This window comes from Filobasidium floriforme (genome assembly GCF_021052385.1).
Source record: "Filobasidium floriforme strain CBS 6241 chromosome Unknown HD553scaffold_30, whole genome shotgun sequence".
NCBI classification, from domain to species: Eukaryota; Fungi; Basidiomycota; class Tremellomycetes; order Filobasidiales; family Filobasidiaceae; genus Filobasidium; species Filobasidium floriforme.
The window spans coordinates 300,865-315,308 of NW_025763651.1; the positions used below are offsets into that span (position 1 = coordinate 300,865).

A 14,444-nucleotide genomic window follows, 5' to 3' on the forward strand; every position below is an offset into this window, starting at 1 on the left:
CTACAGAATCTTACATGTACCCTACATCTGACGAAAATTGGCAAAGACGCGTGAGAATTGGTCATGCGGATACAAATTCACTATCTCGCGCGACGCCACCAAGCCACTATCAAGCCCACCGGTTCGAACCGGTGGGCAAGCGCGTCAGAACCAAACACTGGAATCGTTCGGATGTAAAAACATAAAAAAAGGCCCGTAGGCCATGATCATCGTAGAGGGGGGGGGGGGTCGAAGGAGGGGTCACCTCCGACGACCCCCCCCCCCCGCATCACCGAGGCGTCGATACACCTCGATGGCCACCACCGTACAAGAAAAAAGGCTCTAAAAGCCGTATCCTACCCAAGAAAATAACCTATGTAAATAGCCTAAGCATCCTCGACGGGGAACAAAGCAGCGTTGTAGACCGGAACGTGTTCTTCGTCGGCGTCTCGCCCTCCGTGACAAGCACGGTTCTTCAACGCAGCTCGGATCATGTCGTAGTACTCCTGGCGGGCCTCCTTCGAAGCAGAGTTCTGCGACTCAACGATAGAAAGAAGCCCGAGGGCCTTCTCGACGCCTTCCTGATTGGGATCGTCGAGCTCGTTTGCCTTGTCGGGGGAGAGAACCTCGCATCCGATCTTGAGCGACTTGCAGTGGCCACAGACGGTGGATTGATTCCCGAGAGTGCTCCCGAGCAAGTTTCGACAGATGTAGATCGGGCCGTACTTCACGCAGAGGGCGAGCGGGGGAAACCTGTCGACGAAGGCACCGCTGGTCTTGACCATCACGGTTTGCTGAGGGCCGGTGTAGACGGGGGGATCCTCAGGCCTCCAGAGGTAGCGACAACCCTTGCATGCGATCCTCCAACCGCCGCGGAACTGGGACTATATGCATACAAACGTAGTTAGCTTCCTATGATTCTGAACGAAGCAAAGAAACTACTCACGAGCCAGTTGTTAATCGCCCTGATGTCCTGAGTGCCGGCTCGACCCGGGGTCAACCAACGGTTGAGCCTGTCGAGAGGGGGGTCGATAGGAAGCTCGTCGATGCGTTCATCCTCTCGAGCGAGCTCGTCGCAGACTGACAAAGTAAACAAATTCGGGAATGAGCTCTCGGTTCGAACCGAGGGAGCAAAACGATGAACTCACTCTCGAGATCCTTCCTCTTGGGAAGAATATTGGCCCTCTTGCCCGCTTTGTCGACCTTGGTCATGATGCAAGCGAAGAAAGCCCCGGTTTCGCAACGGCAGACGGGATACGCTCCATCGGTGCCGAGGGTAGGGGGGTCGGGGTAAGCGCCGAGGTTGTTGGCCAAACGAGCGAGGTGTCGGTCCGGAGAGCGGAGTACGGTCGGGGGTTTGCCGGCGGCTTGGTACTCCTCGGCGAGTCGAGCCTGCTCTCGATGACAGTGGACCCAGTGCTCGAAACTTCCAAACAGGGTGGGCCACACCTTCATGTCGAGACGGGGCCAGTCGGCGGGCCAGGCCAATAGGTGCTCGATCTTGAAAGCGATACGGCTAAATGATAACAAGAATGATGACGTGTCAGATTTCCCTCGGTTCGAACCGAGAGATCGAACCTAAGCAAAAATTACTGACTAATTTTCCTCAATAGCACGCCTAACATTCTCGGCGATGGCGAGCTGATCGGGGGGGATCTCTTGGGGGACGGGCGGGGCGATGGGCATGGTGGGCGAGGGAGGGGGCGGTACACGGTTAAGTCGACTAAGTAATGAGCAAAGAACGTAAGCATCGGTCAAGAACAACGACTACAAACGTTGAACTCACGCAGAAAGGCTGTTAAATAGCAAGATAACAAGTATTACGATTCAGAGTCACGTAGCAGGAGATGGACTGAACAGTTTCGAATCCGAACAACACTCACGAGGTCAGGCTCTTCCAAAAAGTACCACGTCCTCGAGTAGGAGATTGAGAACGTCGATTAAACACACTGGGAATATCCAGAGGTCCTTCTCGAGGCATGCCTTGAAAGGTTGAAGGTGAAGTAGTAGAGACGAGAAAGGGAAAAAAGCAAAAGGGAGGGGGGGAATTGATGATGTATATACCCTCGTACGACTGACGAGTTTGCCTGTGTTTTTTTTTTTTCTTTGCAATCGTGTAAGCGAGATGACGACAAGGAATGTCACTCAACATCGCTCCCACGGTGGATCTCGCTTGGTGAGACAAGTCGAGACGTTTCATCGCCAAGCCACTCGCGCGCCACTACAATAGAACGTTTCATCGACTTGACGACCGGGATCAATTCTAAGCGATCAACCAAAGGAGTTTATTTTCAGATTGGAGCCACCGGTTCGAACCGAGGGAATCGAGTGGTTGCTTACAAGCTTGATCAAAGCCCTGAGTACTCGGCTGCGAGTGTGGAGCCAATGTACCTGACCATGGAACGTTCTCCAACAGTAATCTATCGTCGGGTCTCATCATTGATGCGACAGATAAGGTCCTTTCCATCTGTCGCTGTCTTTGTTCGGCCTGCGACGCCAGAGCACCTTGCTGTGAAGCAGTTTCAATTGCTCGTTGAGCTGTAACACTGGCTAAACGACAGTTCTTGTTGTTTTTGCGATGACCTGGGGTATTACACGCTGTGCAAGTGTCGATTCTTCTTTGCTTGCGACTGGTCTGTCGCTCTACTTCTTCAGCACGAGTCTCAGGTCGACCTGATGAGACTGTTGCCCTCGCAACAGGTCGTGCAGCAACAACCCCTTGTAACACTTCAGCTGTGTTGATCCCCTGTCGTGTTCCCTGTGATAAGGAATACTCGCTTAGACGCCCGAGGTGGGTCTCGCGTACAGGATCTAAGATTGTTTCACGTTGAGTCCGGTCTATGGTCATCGCCGAGTTATCCAGATCCACATAGGCGTTCCGCAGTTGTGGAGCTACGCCACCTCCCAACCTTATCGTGTTATAGTTTGGAACAACAGGATCGATTCGAGCTTGGTATCTCCCAAGAGTTCTAGCTTCGTCGATAAGGTCCTTTTCGTGACTGAGTAGCCAATGTGTGGAAAACTCATCTCGGCCGAATGGATGGCGTCGATGTCCCCGAATGAAAGCTTCACAATCATGCCTACAGGGCATTCCCATGTTACTAGACCAGTCTCTTGAACACTGGGGCAACTCGTCGTCGTTGCGAATGGCAGCTTTGGCCAGGGAGTATGGTCCATCGATCATCTTGCGGATGCAATAACGCGAGAGGATGCCACTCAACTTTGCATCCGACGCGCGCGTCGGTTCGAACCGAGGCATCAGCATCACGTGATCAAAGACATGGTCGCGCGCGACTCACCAGAGCAAAGGCAGGAGGTGCTGAGACGATCACCCTCGACTCTTCCCTAGCATGTTGGTCGAAGATTCGATGCTGTGTGGCGTTCATGAACCTCAAGACGTTGCTTGTGACATGGTACAGATCTCCTGCTCTTGCGTTCAGAGAGCGTTTTAACGCAGCATGTGCCCCTTCGACAATGGACGTAGCAGTGGCGCCTAAATGAAACATCCCTCGCGTTGCATACGTCGCAAAGTAGGGTGCGTCCTTGAACAGAGATGTCATGTAGGCGCAGGAACTCTTGGTAGTTCTATCATGACCGAAATCCTGAACAAACTCTCGACGCAGGAGGTCAAAGTCGTCTCGAGTGGGACTTCTTACGATGGCGTACCACCTCGACATCATCTCGTCGAATTTGTCCTTGGGTAGTCTTTTCTTGCAATTCGCCACGATATTTTTGTTCAAATGCCAGATGCATAGTAACTTATCTGCAGCTGGGAACACTCGGTCGAGAGCATTGCGCAAAGCCTTTTCATTGTCGGTAAGGAAGGTCTTTATAGGGACGTCTCGTAGGAAGTGTTTCAATTGAAACATCGCCCAGAGATAATCCTCCTCTTCTTCCTTATTCAGATATCCGAAGGCTACAGTGAACGTGCAGTTTGCTGCAGTCGACGCCACAACATGTAACAGGGGGAGCTTGTAGTAGTTGGTACGATATGTACAGTCGATGTATAAGACTTCTCCGTATCGTTTCGCAAGTGTGATTGCCATCGGATCTGACACCAAGAGACGTGTCAATTGACCATGATCACCGATCTTAGACGCAGCAGGAACTCCAGCGGCCTGTAACTGTTGGATAAGAGCGTCGGTTCTTGTCCTAGCTCCGCCATCTAAGCAGTAATACCTTGATCGTAAATTGTAGATCTCTTGCTTCGACACAAACGTTTGTCGATTCTCTTTGCTTGCCAGCTGCGATAGTTGTTCCAGGATCCTAGAAGCATTGATCCCTGCGTCGAAACCTGCCACAATAAGATCCCTCTCGGTACGAGTCGGTTTACGATGAACGTGGTGAGTTCTGGCAGATCTGTCAGGTGGATGATTGTGTTGCAAGTTTCGACCTTCAACGCGCCATGTGCCATTGACGGGGCATGTTGTATAAAGGGCAAAACCACAGTCTCGCTTCTTTGAGAAGGTTTCTTGGGCTCGAATCCTTCCATGTTCACCGATGTAAGGATGATTTGGTCGATGTTTCCCTGCATAAACACAATGAAACGTTCCCTTGTAGAGCCTCCCATTCCTGTCGGCTGTGGTACGCTTCTTGCAAACCGCATATCCATCTCTTTTGCCCAGCTCGTTCACTGCGTTCAAAGCTAAATCGATAGTAGCATAGCCTTCCAGAAGAGGGAGATCGATTGTGAACCCGACCTCATCAAATTCGCGCAGAGGGGTATCCTCGGTTCGAACCGGGGGGTCGATCACTTGGTTGACGATCGTCGTATCGACCTCCACTTCCACCTCCACTTCAGGTAGACCTGGAAACACTCCTGGTAGATTGTGTAGGGGGTTCTCGACGGCGGCAGGATCATCTAGATTGATACGAGGTTCGTCTTCTGAGTCGATTATCTCTTCTTCTGGGAGAGAGTTCTCGGCGAAGCCTAGTTCTATAGCTTTAGCTAGTTGGTATCTTGCTTCACGTTCTTGCCACGCAGTTTCTTCCCAGGTTAGGTCAATTGGGGGAGATGCGAGAGCTCGTAGCACAGGAGCAGATGAGAAGAATTGATCCATTGTTGAGAAGCTTGTGTGCGATACAACGCGAGGATACATAGGCAATACTTCTTGGGTTGTACGAGAAGATATGCTTCCTTGACAGATGCCCAAAGGGGTAAGTTCAAGGTAGTGTCCGGGTGCCAGGAACAAGGGCATTGGGAGTGGCTTGTAAGGCTTGCTCGGGGGGATTAAATTAGACATAAGACTGCTAGGAGACCTTGTAGGGTACATGTAAGATTTTGTAGGGTATCCGGAAAGGTTTCCCCATATTCACATAGCTAGATCTTACGGTGGCCGGGATGCATCGGAGGCTGATCGACGCTCTGAATCCCTGAACAACTTATGCCCATCCCGACGTCTTCGACTTCGACGGATACCTCGACTACTTGCTACGATCCGCCAACGAACTCCTCGTTAACCTGGCGATACAGAGCAGAACACCGCTTGCGATGCTTGCAAAGTGAGAGCCGAGCCGAGATCGCGAAGCCTACATCTCATCCCACCACTTCTTTTCTTGCTGACCATCCCCGATGTGTTCCTTCCCTGGCTATAGCTCCGCAAGACGAAATGCTCACTCTCCACATGGTCAAGCCCAGGTCAAGATCTACAGACGGCGATATGCGAAGGGTGTCGGAAGAGGAATATCGACTGTACCAAGGCGTTGTCGGAGTTCAAGATTCCTCAGAAGGTGTACAGCACGTTAGGCAGGTTGGACGAAGGGACGGTCGATGATCCAAGCTTTGGTAGTTTGCATGGGCCGGAGGATAGGATACATGTCCGTGAGTAGTAAGAAGCAAGGAGCGATTATATCGGTCATCGGGCAAGGGATCTTGCTGATGGATCAAAGCTTGGATCGAATCAGAACCGCCCGAAGTCGCTCCTCCTTCCGAACAACTACAACTACCCCAACTTGACCTTCCCTGGCTCGACGTCGATTTTCAGGGACTGTCTCAACTGGGACCCGCCGTACCATTCACACTTGACCAAACAACCACCGGATCGGCTTCAAATCGGAAGAGTGTGGATTCGGTGGTACAGGCAGGAATCAACGAGCGCGGTGCAAATTCAGGCCTAGACGTTTTGACCGAGGAGGAGACATGGGCGTTGTTACGTCTCATGGCTGGGCATGGTCAAGAACAAGCCGTCACGGAAGGCCAAGGTGATCTCGTCGATCAGTCTTGGCTGACTGACGGGATCTCTGCTGTTGATACCGCTGGACCTAGTACTGGGACGTCGCAGAGCTCGTGGGCCTCGGTCCCGGCCGATCGAGCGTGGTCCGGATACACCTCTGCCGGTGGGATACCTGTCGCAAACGGTACGGAGAGTGAGACCATCCGTTCTGGTCCCGTGGACAGACGGTCTGGAAAACGATCGTTTGATCAGCTCGATCAGAGCTCGTCCTCCGATCCAAACACCACTATCACCACTACTACTACTACCAATTCTGCCAACACGACGACTGGGTATACGGACGCAAGCACATCGGCTACTCCAAGTTCCGTGGGCCGGTCGGTCTGGTCGAATGATTGGTTAGACCTGACACCGCCTGGACGAGATTCGAAGAAGCCTAGGACCGGGGCGTCCTTGTCGTTGGTTCCTGTCGACCTGGGGTTCCAGGATCTGGGCAATCTGCTTGCTGAGACGAGCGAGCGGAAAGAATTAAGTCGGTCGCTGGTGAACACGTACCTAGCGGTCTTTCACGCTCAGTATCCGGTGAGTCTGTTTCACCGTCTTCTTCGCTCAGAGGTGAATATCGAATAGGCTGACCCCGAATCGCAGCTCTTGGATCCTCACCTCTTGCGACGCAAGTTTGACGCGGCGGGACAGGACCCTGAGCGGCTGGCACCGACGGAACAGGTCACGTTCGCCTGCATCGAAGCATGGGCGGCGAGGTCGAGCCTGCACCCTGCCGTTTTGCGGTCAAAGAAGGGCGGGCCGTTGTTCATCGAGCAGGCGATGAGTCAGTCGGACGGGTCGGTCCGATGTTATCGTTGTCGTGCTGACGAGCTTGTTCTATCGCTTCAGGTCCGGAACGGGTCGATTACGATGTGAGTAGCGGGGTCCACGAAGATGGATGTAAGAGTGATTGATCGTTTCAATCTGTACGAAGGCCATGTCACCCTTGCCGAACGAACGCGCTGCCGTCGGCCGTTCTCGGATACCAGTCTGCCAGGCTCTAAAAGACAGGGCATTGCGGCTATTGGACACGCACGGCATCATGCGACGACCCAGCCTCGAGGGGCTCAAATCGTTGTTGCTCTTGTCAAACCTGATGATGGGAGAGATACCGAAGGGCTGGGAGGAAGGGCAAGACGCAGAAATGGATCGCGAAGTGAGTGTTGCGACATGCTGCCTCGAGTATGATCGACGAGGCACGAGATGCTGACGTTGTTCCCCACCCATAGATGCTGAAGAGCACGATCGCCGAGCAGATCAAGCTATTGCATCGTCATAACAGGCTAGTGACTACCGACCGAGCCGCCATCCAAGAGACTCATAGGGTAGTTTTTGCGGCGTAGGTGATTTCCGTCGATTCTATCGCCCGACTCGACACCGAATGACCCTCTGGTTTGCTCAGCTGGATACAGGACGCTTTCACAGCTGCCACGACGGGGGTCCAGCCTTTGCTGTAAGAGCTGGACACTCTGCGAGGGTGCATGCAGATTCCCTGACATGCCGCCATTTGCCTGCCAGTCCCGCCGGTCTCCTCTCGGAGATCACTGCTTCTATCGAGCAGAGTGGCAGCTCTCCGCAAGGCGCCATCCTGCCTCGAGTCGAATCTGAGACCCGCTTCCACGTCGTAAGCCTGGTCGTTCCAATTCTGTTTCTGGCAACGAGCTGACCCGTCAATTCGCAGGCCTTTCGATTAGGCTGGATCGAAAGCGGGCAGATCGCTCGATACATAGCCAAGTTCATCAGTCAGCCGATCTTGGAAACAGACTCGGATCGTAACCTGGACGATTTCATCGAGGCAGTAGAGACGACTTGGCGGGCGTCGGCAAGTCGAATCGCGGTCGTTGCACTCGACGACGGACTAATGACTTGCAAGTACTGCAGGTCGATGGACAGGCTGCCTTGAGGTCGCGGTGTGCAGAGGCGATGGACTTGATCTCCATCAAGTTCTTCCCGGCCACGTGCGTCTATCAATGGATCATGGCAAGTACAGCCGACGCTATCCTCCCGTAGCCCTGGGCTGATCGAGGCGGTGCGCGACATTTGACAGACCTATGGTAAGCGACATGGTGGGTACAGCTGTTCACCGATGTTGATCCGCTGTACTGGGGGCGAAACCAGTCACACAAATCGTCCTCTTGACGTCCGCGAGCTGCATCGTGCACGGAGTGAGCCATATCCATGAGGCGTACAGCCACGCCATTTTGCTGACATGACGCTGCAGTGGATTACAGCTCGCCGCACCACCGAACAGAACCGGAAAAGTGGCGCTCAGATTCACAGCGAAAGCGCAGAGTCCACCCCGGAAGCCTCGCCACATTCCCCTCGCGGTGATCTCGAGCGTCTGTACGAGCGGAGCGCGATGGAGGTTTTAAAATCGGTTGTCGACTTTGTGCCCGTATTGCGAGTAAGTTTAGCGCCGGTCTTTTCTGCCATAACTATTCTTTGAGCTGAACGTATTGTCCTTCGTCTCGTCTTCAGAGCGCCATACCACTCAACCTGCTGCGAAGTGAGTGCCCTCGTTGACGTAAGCAGGCACGCAAGGCTAAGAGTCTTGCGATATCCCCTGTAGACCCGTCTCCCAACTTGCTGTAAGCCGCTCGTGGTGATCGTCATGCCGTCGACTTCAACTTATCGGACCGCCTACTATAGCACCTTGACGGCGCTCGCCGAGGCCGCGACCTCGATACCGACCGAGGAGCAGGGTCTCAACGTCGGCAGCTTGGAGGGTGTGCGATGGCGCAACGCAGAAAAAGGCGAAACCTTGAGCGTCTATCGAGAAGCACTCTCGCAGTGCACGTCGTCGTGGTCGCGTGTTCAGGACGACGTCGACGCTTTGGATGGTGCTCTGGCGAAGATGGCTTTGAGGCGAGAGGTTTCAGAGGCGCGGGATGACACGATAGAGCGACTGCTTTGCTATCGTGTATGATTATGATTGCATACTTGTGATCGTGAAATCATACAAGATAGCCAAAGTGTGTGTCAGTATATGTTCCAGCACGCTCTTGCACTCTGGCGTTATACGGCGGTCGGGTATATGACGACGTTTGCTTTCGATTGCGTCTCGAGCTGGGGAATCTTTTCGGGACCGGGTTGGTCGAGCAAGATGGGTGAGTGACACCGGGAAGCAGCACCGGGATTATAGGATTAGGGGGTTCCGACCCGGGGTATGAAGCACACTTTTGGGAACCAGTCGTCGTGCTTCGCCTCGCCTTTCCACTTGAACTTGCAGGCTTCCATCGGGCCGGGGAAGACCAGACCGGCGATCATACTGCAGAGACCAGACCGGGCTGACCATACCGGCATCACGTGATTGCTTCCTCCAGACCGTTTGCGTATCACCTGTCGAGTTCAAAGGGATCATTGGCAAGACGTATAACATTACTGGTTGAGAACATGCTTAATCCATCAGCTTTGGGGAGCAACATAGTTTGACTAGGTAAGATCCAACTGGGGCCAATCAAACCAAGTCTGGCTGACCGGGTGATTTGAACTAGAACACCATGCTCCTTCCATTTGCCGACACCCCTAGGGGCAATCGAGAATACCTTTCAGACCCCAATGCAAGATACCGGACCGGTTCATGGCCACCAGTGATGGAACTGCTGCAGGTAGTGCTCCTCGACAATCCACCACCGCTATGCCGTGTGTGCTGGGAGTGGCATCCATTGAACGAGGACCAGTACAGGCATGTCGAATGGCCTTCCTCGGCACAGGAGAGAGAAGTTCGACGGGAGTGGTTCAACAGGGTGAGTCTTTGTTACCAACAAGTCTTGAAACCAATCTGACACCGCTTTCAATCAGTCGATCTTTGACCTGTTTGACGATCTGTGTGAATTCGGTGCAACCGCTAAGCAGAACGCAAAGCCAAGGTTCAAGCTGCTTTATGCTCGCTTGCCACCCGACCCAGATACCCTCGATGGCGTCTGGAAGCATTACACACCTCGCCTGTATCGCCCGGATCAGCCCTTTCATGACACCAACCCCTGGCTCACCATGACAGAACTTCAGGATAAGATCGGTGCAAGATCCGGGACTGATCTAGCCACATTCCTGAAGCCGCTGTTCAAGCATCGAGCAGCAGTGAGCTTGACGTGAGTCGAGTTGACCGAGACGTATCCCAAGACACCTCAGCTTACCCGGTACCGGTCTCACAGCAATCTGTCAGATCAACCGGATGCGCAGGTCCTGCTTCAACAACAGCTCAATCAGGTAGGTAAACAGCTTGATCTGGTCTATCAACTCGAGACATAGCTGAAGCAAGTGACCCACAGGCGAATGGCAATCTCAATCAAGCTAACGAGCAGGTCAACAACACCCAGACCGCCCTTGATCTGGCTACCAAACAGGTCAATGAGCTTGAGACCGGTCGAGTGACAATCAAGGCCGAACTTGACCGGGCCACCAGCCGAGTCAGGGAACTTGAAGACGGTCAAGTGACAGTCAAGGCGGACCTGGACCGGGCCACCAGCCGAGTCAGGGAACTTGAAGACGGTCAAGTGACAATCAAGTCGGACCTGGACCGGGCTACCCAACAGGTCAACGAGCTCAAGGCTGGTCGAGCAACGATCCAGGCGAGCCTAGACCAGGCTACCAGCCGAGTCAGGGAGCTTGAAGACGTTCAATCAAACAACCTCGATGAACGGGTCAAGGAGCTCGAGACTGGTCGAGAAAAGGTTCAGATGGACCTGGACCGCGCTTCTAAACGAGTCAAGGAACTCGAGGAGCAAAACCGGCTGCTACAGGATGAGAAGAAGGCGGCGGCTGACACAATCGGCAGCATGCAGTCGGCACAGACAGGCCTCGACGCAATTCTCAAGAAGTTTCGCTGGCCATCCGATGACCCTCCTGCGCTGGAACAGAAGATACTTCGCTTCCTCAGCGAGCGGCAACAGGCACAAACCTCTGCAACCGCTCTGCACAAGCAGGTCGAGCAGCTTGAAAAAGAGCTACAAGACCAAAAGGACAAACTCCGAGCCTGTCGAGCCGAGTCCTCCAGGTTGAAGACGGAGCTTGCCAATCCCCCTCAACCAGTACCTGCCAACATCCCTCAACCAGTACCTGCCAACATCTCTCAACCGGTTCCCGCTGACGCCCCTCAGCCGATTCCCGCCGACGTCCCTCAGCCCGTTCCCGCTTTTGCGCCCCCTGTCACTGCCGATCTTGACGACGACTTGTCCCCCGATAAGGTCGACTATGCCATGCGATGTATCGCCAATACGGTTTCCAACAGTCTCCCTGACTTCAAGACCGGTTGTCAGCGGTTGACTCGACTGGCAGACATGCAGGCAATCGATGCCTGCACTCAAAAACCGGTCAATTTTCGCAAGATAGAGCGGTTCATCTACGATATTGCTCGGTTCAAGGAGTACGATCAGGATCACGAAGTCCAGTCTCTCATGGGGCAGTTCAGCCGCAAGGTCACGATCAGGGAGATTGACGACGGGCAAGAGTCCAAAGAGGCCCAAAACAACCGTGCAGACGCCGATGAGAGTGATGAGGAGGAGGACAGTGATGAGGAGGAGAGTGAGGAGGAGGACAGTGATGAGGAGGACAATGAGGATGAGGATATGAACGGATGAGCGGTGGATAGATAATGTAGCGAGTTCTTCCTTGTACCGTTAACGCGATCGATATACCCATGACCACGAATATGTTGGAATTCGAGATACCGCCTTATCAATGGCAAAGGGTTATAGCGGGTTCTGGGGTAGGGGCTCTCGCCGAATATTGATGTCAGGCTCAAACAAACTATACCACCTGAACGGCATCGAAAAATGCTTGGGGGACGTCAGTCTTCTTTTTCTGATAGCTCAAATATCGACGGAGATATAGGGCAAAACGTCCGATTTCAGCCCCCAGCCAAAATGGTGTGCGCACCTAAGGGACTTAGAAATGAAAAACGGATTTCAAAAAATAAAAGTTGCTAACTGTTCTGAAAGTTCGAGAACTTCAATCGGAATTGTCATAACGCGTTTTGTCGCGGAGATATCGCGAGATTTCCGTCGGGGCCGATTTTTCAAACTATTCGGCAAAATCGACCAAGACCATTTTTGTTGCATTTGGTCTAAAAGTGCAGGGAAATGTTACAGAAATGCTGTATCAAGCTTAGTTCCGGAGATATAGTACAATAACACGTCAAAAATCCGACTTTACGCCTGGTCGAGGGGACTATACAATGGAATCGGGTCTGACCAGGTTCTCATAATGCGACCCAGAATGGTAGAGCCAAAACCACTTGTCTGTCTCAATGTTCTGCCCATGGTGGTGCCAATATAGCCTCCCGTTGTCCAACGTGGACAAGATACTGATCTTGACCCGATGAACGTTGGCCAGGGCGATGATCTCAGGTTGACCACCCCACTCTCCCAGCTGCCGCATCTTGTGGAGATACAATGCCCATGCATCCTCCTGAGTCTGTCCTTCATTTATCTCAGCCTCGTGCCAGAACTGTGTGTCGTGTTCACTGAGGTACCGGCAGGCATCCATCCGTAGGGACTTGTGGTCGTGGAGGGGACTTCCTAACGCCTTGGCAATGGCATGAAACAGGCAGTTCCCGTCACCTCTAGTCCAGGTGGTCCGATAGACTGGGAGCATAGACCCTTCCACAAGAACCGCATTGCTCCGTTCCACAACCAAAGGCGAGTGTCTCTCCTCACTTTTGGGTACTGCACCTTGGTAGGATTTCATGCGCTGCTTTTCTTTTGTCGCCTTTGCCTTCTCCCTCAAGAGATTCTTCTGCATGGCATTGTGAAGAGGCATTGGTGCTGGACGACCAGTCCGCCTTTGAATGACACGATTGGTAAGCCGACTTGGCAAAGGCAGTCTATCCAGAGCCGTAAAGACAGGCTCAGCAACCGGAGAATCCACCCTTGGAATGACAGGTGTTGGCTGCAGCACTTGGGGCACAGGCCTTGCAACTGTCGGTGCAGGTGAAGCAGGAGGGACGTTGTGCCTTGTCGCTTCCGATGCAGGCTGAATGACATAGGGTCGCCTCATTTCAAGCGGAGCAGGTTGAGCAGGCACAGGGACACGGGGAGGAGCGATGGCCCCAGCCTTTCTTCTCAACTCCCGTTGCTTCCTTAAGCTGTTCAGTTGATTCACAGCAGGCTCGATGTACTATAAAACCACCCGTCAGCAAGTTGTGTTTGAACAGGCCAAACTGTTGTGCTCACTTGGATGTCGGCAACTTCCACTTCAATCTGTTTGAGGCGGACTCCACTTGGTCGAACTTGTCCCATTGCAACTTGAGCAGAAAACCACCGATATGCTTGGCCAAGTGACATGTTATCCTGACAGTCTTCACTGTTGCACCTCATGCGGAAAGGCGCATTTGCCAGTCCGTTGACCCGGATGTTGTAAGAGTGGTCTGAATTCTTTTGACAAGGGACACGCTTGAGCTTGTGATGTTCCCTCATGGCCTTGAATAAGTCAAGAGCTCCACTGGGTCCATGGTAACGTTCATTGAGGAAGAATAGAATTCGGTTTGTCTGGCTATCCAATCGGCTCAGTTCAGCAGCGGGACCTGGCCGCTGAGCACTTTGGCCAAACCACCAAGCAGACTTGTCAGACCACTCGGTAGGTTTCCACCTTCCTGCGTTCCAGCCAAGAGAACACAAGACGTCTGCCATTGCCTGCTTTTGTCTAGGAGTAGCGTTGTTGTTATCTCCGCGGAACACATTGAGGACATTGGCACGGTTCAAGACCCAGTTGGTGTTATCTAGAAGACCTTCTTTGTTTGTGATAAGGATATCCAGTTTGGCATCTTCAATACCTGGACATGCCCAGTGTTTGATATTGAGAAGGGGAGTGTTCTCGACCCATTGCCTAATGGTATAATGTCGCGTCCTACTCCCTTTTTACTAGCAGTTCGCTTCCCATCTCGCGCGCGAACCCCCCTCAACTTCCTACCTCCATCGCCAACCCGCGAACTCCCCAGTTCGCTCGCCCCTCGCGAACCGAACTCTCGCGAACTGACTGCTTTGTCCGAACTCCCCGAACTTCCCACCAAGCCCTCATCCACCCTCCGGCGCATGGCTAGATCCATTCTCTGCCATCTCACCTAACAACACCCCCTCCGACGCTGGGTTTGCGCTGCCGCTTCATATCCTCCGCCGCTCGCCCAGCTCATTTCCCACGAACCCCTCCGCCGCATTGTCTCCTGCACTCATACCACCCCCACCGCCGTTGGGTCCTCATTCCCAATTCTCCCACCAACGTTCATGGTACGTACGCTCCTTCCGCCATCGG

At 53.2% G+C, this 14,444-nt stretch overlaps 3 protein-coding genes across 3 annotated transcripts; 1 reads left to right on the forward strand and 2 right to left on the reverse strand.

Moving 5' to 3' along the window:
- Positions 1 to 365: 365 nt before the first annotated feature.
- HD553DRAFT_327180 (uncharacterized protein) lies at positions 366 to 5,039 on the reverse strand (the record flags this gene model as incomplete). Its single annotated transcript, XM_046181775.1, is given in 9 exon segments — positions 366 to 863; positions 926 to 1,059; positions 1,128 to 1,495; positions 1,577 to 1,746; positions 1,766 to 1,774; positions 1,863 to 1,893; positions 2,125 to 2,242; positions 2,371 to 3,273; positions 4,373 to 5,039. 9 exon segments carry the CDS (start codon positions 5,037 to 5,039, stop codon positions 366 to 368), a joined length of 2,898 nt encoding a protein of 965 aa, XP_046032629.1.
- A 738-nt stretch (positions 5,040 to 5,777) lies between these two features.
- HD553DRAFT_320516 (uncharacterized protein) lies at positions 5,778 to 9,361 on the forward strand. The gene is made up of 15 exons (XM_046181152.1): positions 5,778 to 6,734; positions 6,801 to 6,981; positions 7,047 to 7,069; positions 7,132 to 7,353; positions 7,427 to 7,536; positions 7,600 to 7,650; positions 7,716 to 7,821; positions 7,879 to 8,019; positions 8,079 to 8,177; positions 8,245 to 8,251; positions 8,316 to 8,362; positions 8,419 to 8,601; positions 8,676 to 8,703; positions 8,767 to 8,785; positions 8,847 to 9,361. Exons 1-15 carry the CDS (start codon positions 6,138 to 6,140, stop codon positions 9,121 to 9,123), a joined length of 2,091 nt encoding a protein of 696 aa, XP_046032630.1. The 5' UTR covers positions 5,778 to 6,137; the 3' UTR covers positions 9,124 to 9,361.
- Positions 9,362 to 12,346: 2,985 nt separating this feature from the next.
- On the reverse strand, positions 12,347 to 14,229 carry HD553DRAFT_346525 (uncharacterized protein; the record flags this gene model as incomplete). Its single annotated transcript, XM_046183210.1, has 4 exons — positions 12,347 to 12,365; positions 12,433 to 13,313; positions 13,370 to 13,968; positions 14,106 to 14,229. The coding sequence occupies 4 exons, from the start codon at positions 14,227 to 14,229 to the stop codon at positions 12,347 to 12,349; spliced, it is 1,623 nt and encodes a 540-aa protein (XP_046032631.1).
- Between the last annotated feature and the right edge of the window lie 215 nt (positions 14,230 to 14,444).

What these genes read in the sequence shown, in the direction of transcription:
- HD553DRAFT_320516 (XM_046181152.1), top strand. Translation starts at nt 6,138, where the DNA reads ATGGCTGGGCATGGTCAAGAACAAGCCGTCACGGAAGGCCAAGGTGAT. An exon ending in TCTTTCACGCTCAGTATCCG is followed by an intron (nt 6,735 to 6,800) that starts GTGAGTCTGTTT and finishes CCCGAATCGCAG; the next exon opens with CTCTTGGATCCTCACCTCTT. An exon ending in AGACGACTTGGCGGGCGTCG is followed by an intron (nt 8,020 to 8,078) that starts GCAAGTCGAATC and finishes CAAGTACTGCAG; the next exon opens with GTCGATGGACAGGCTGCCTT.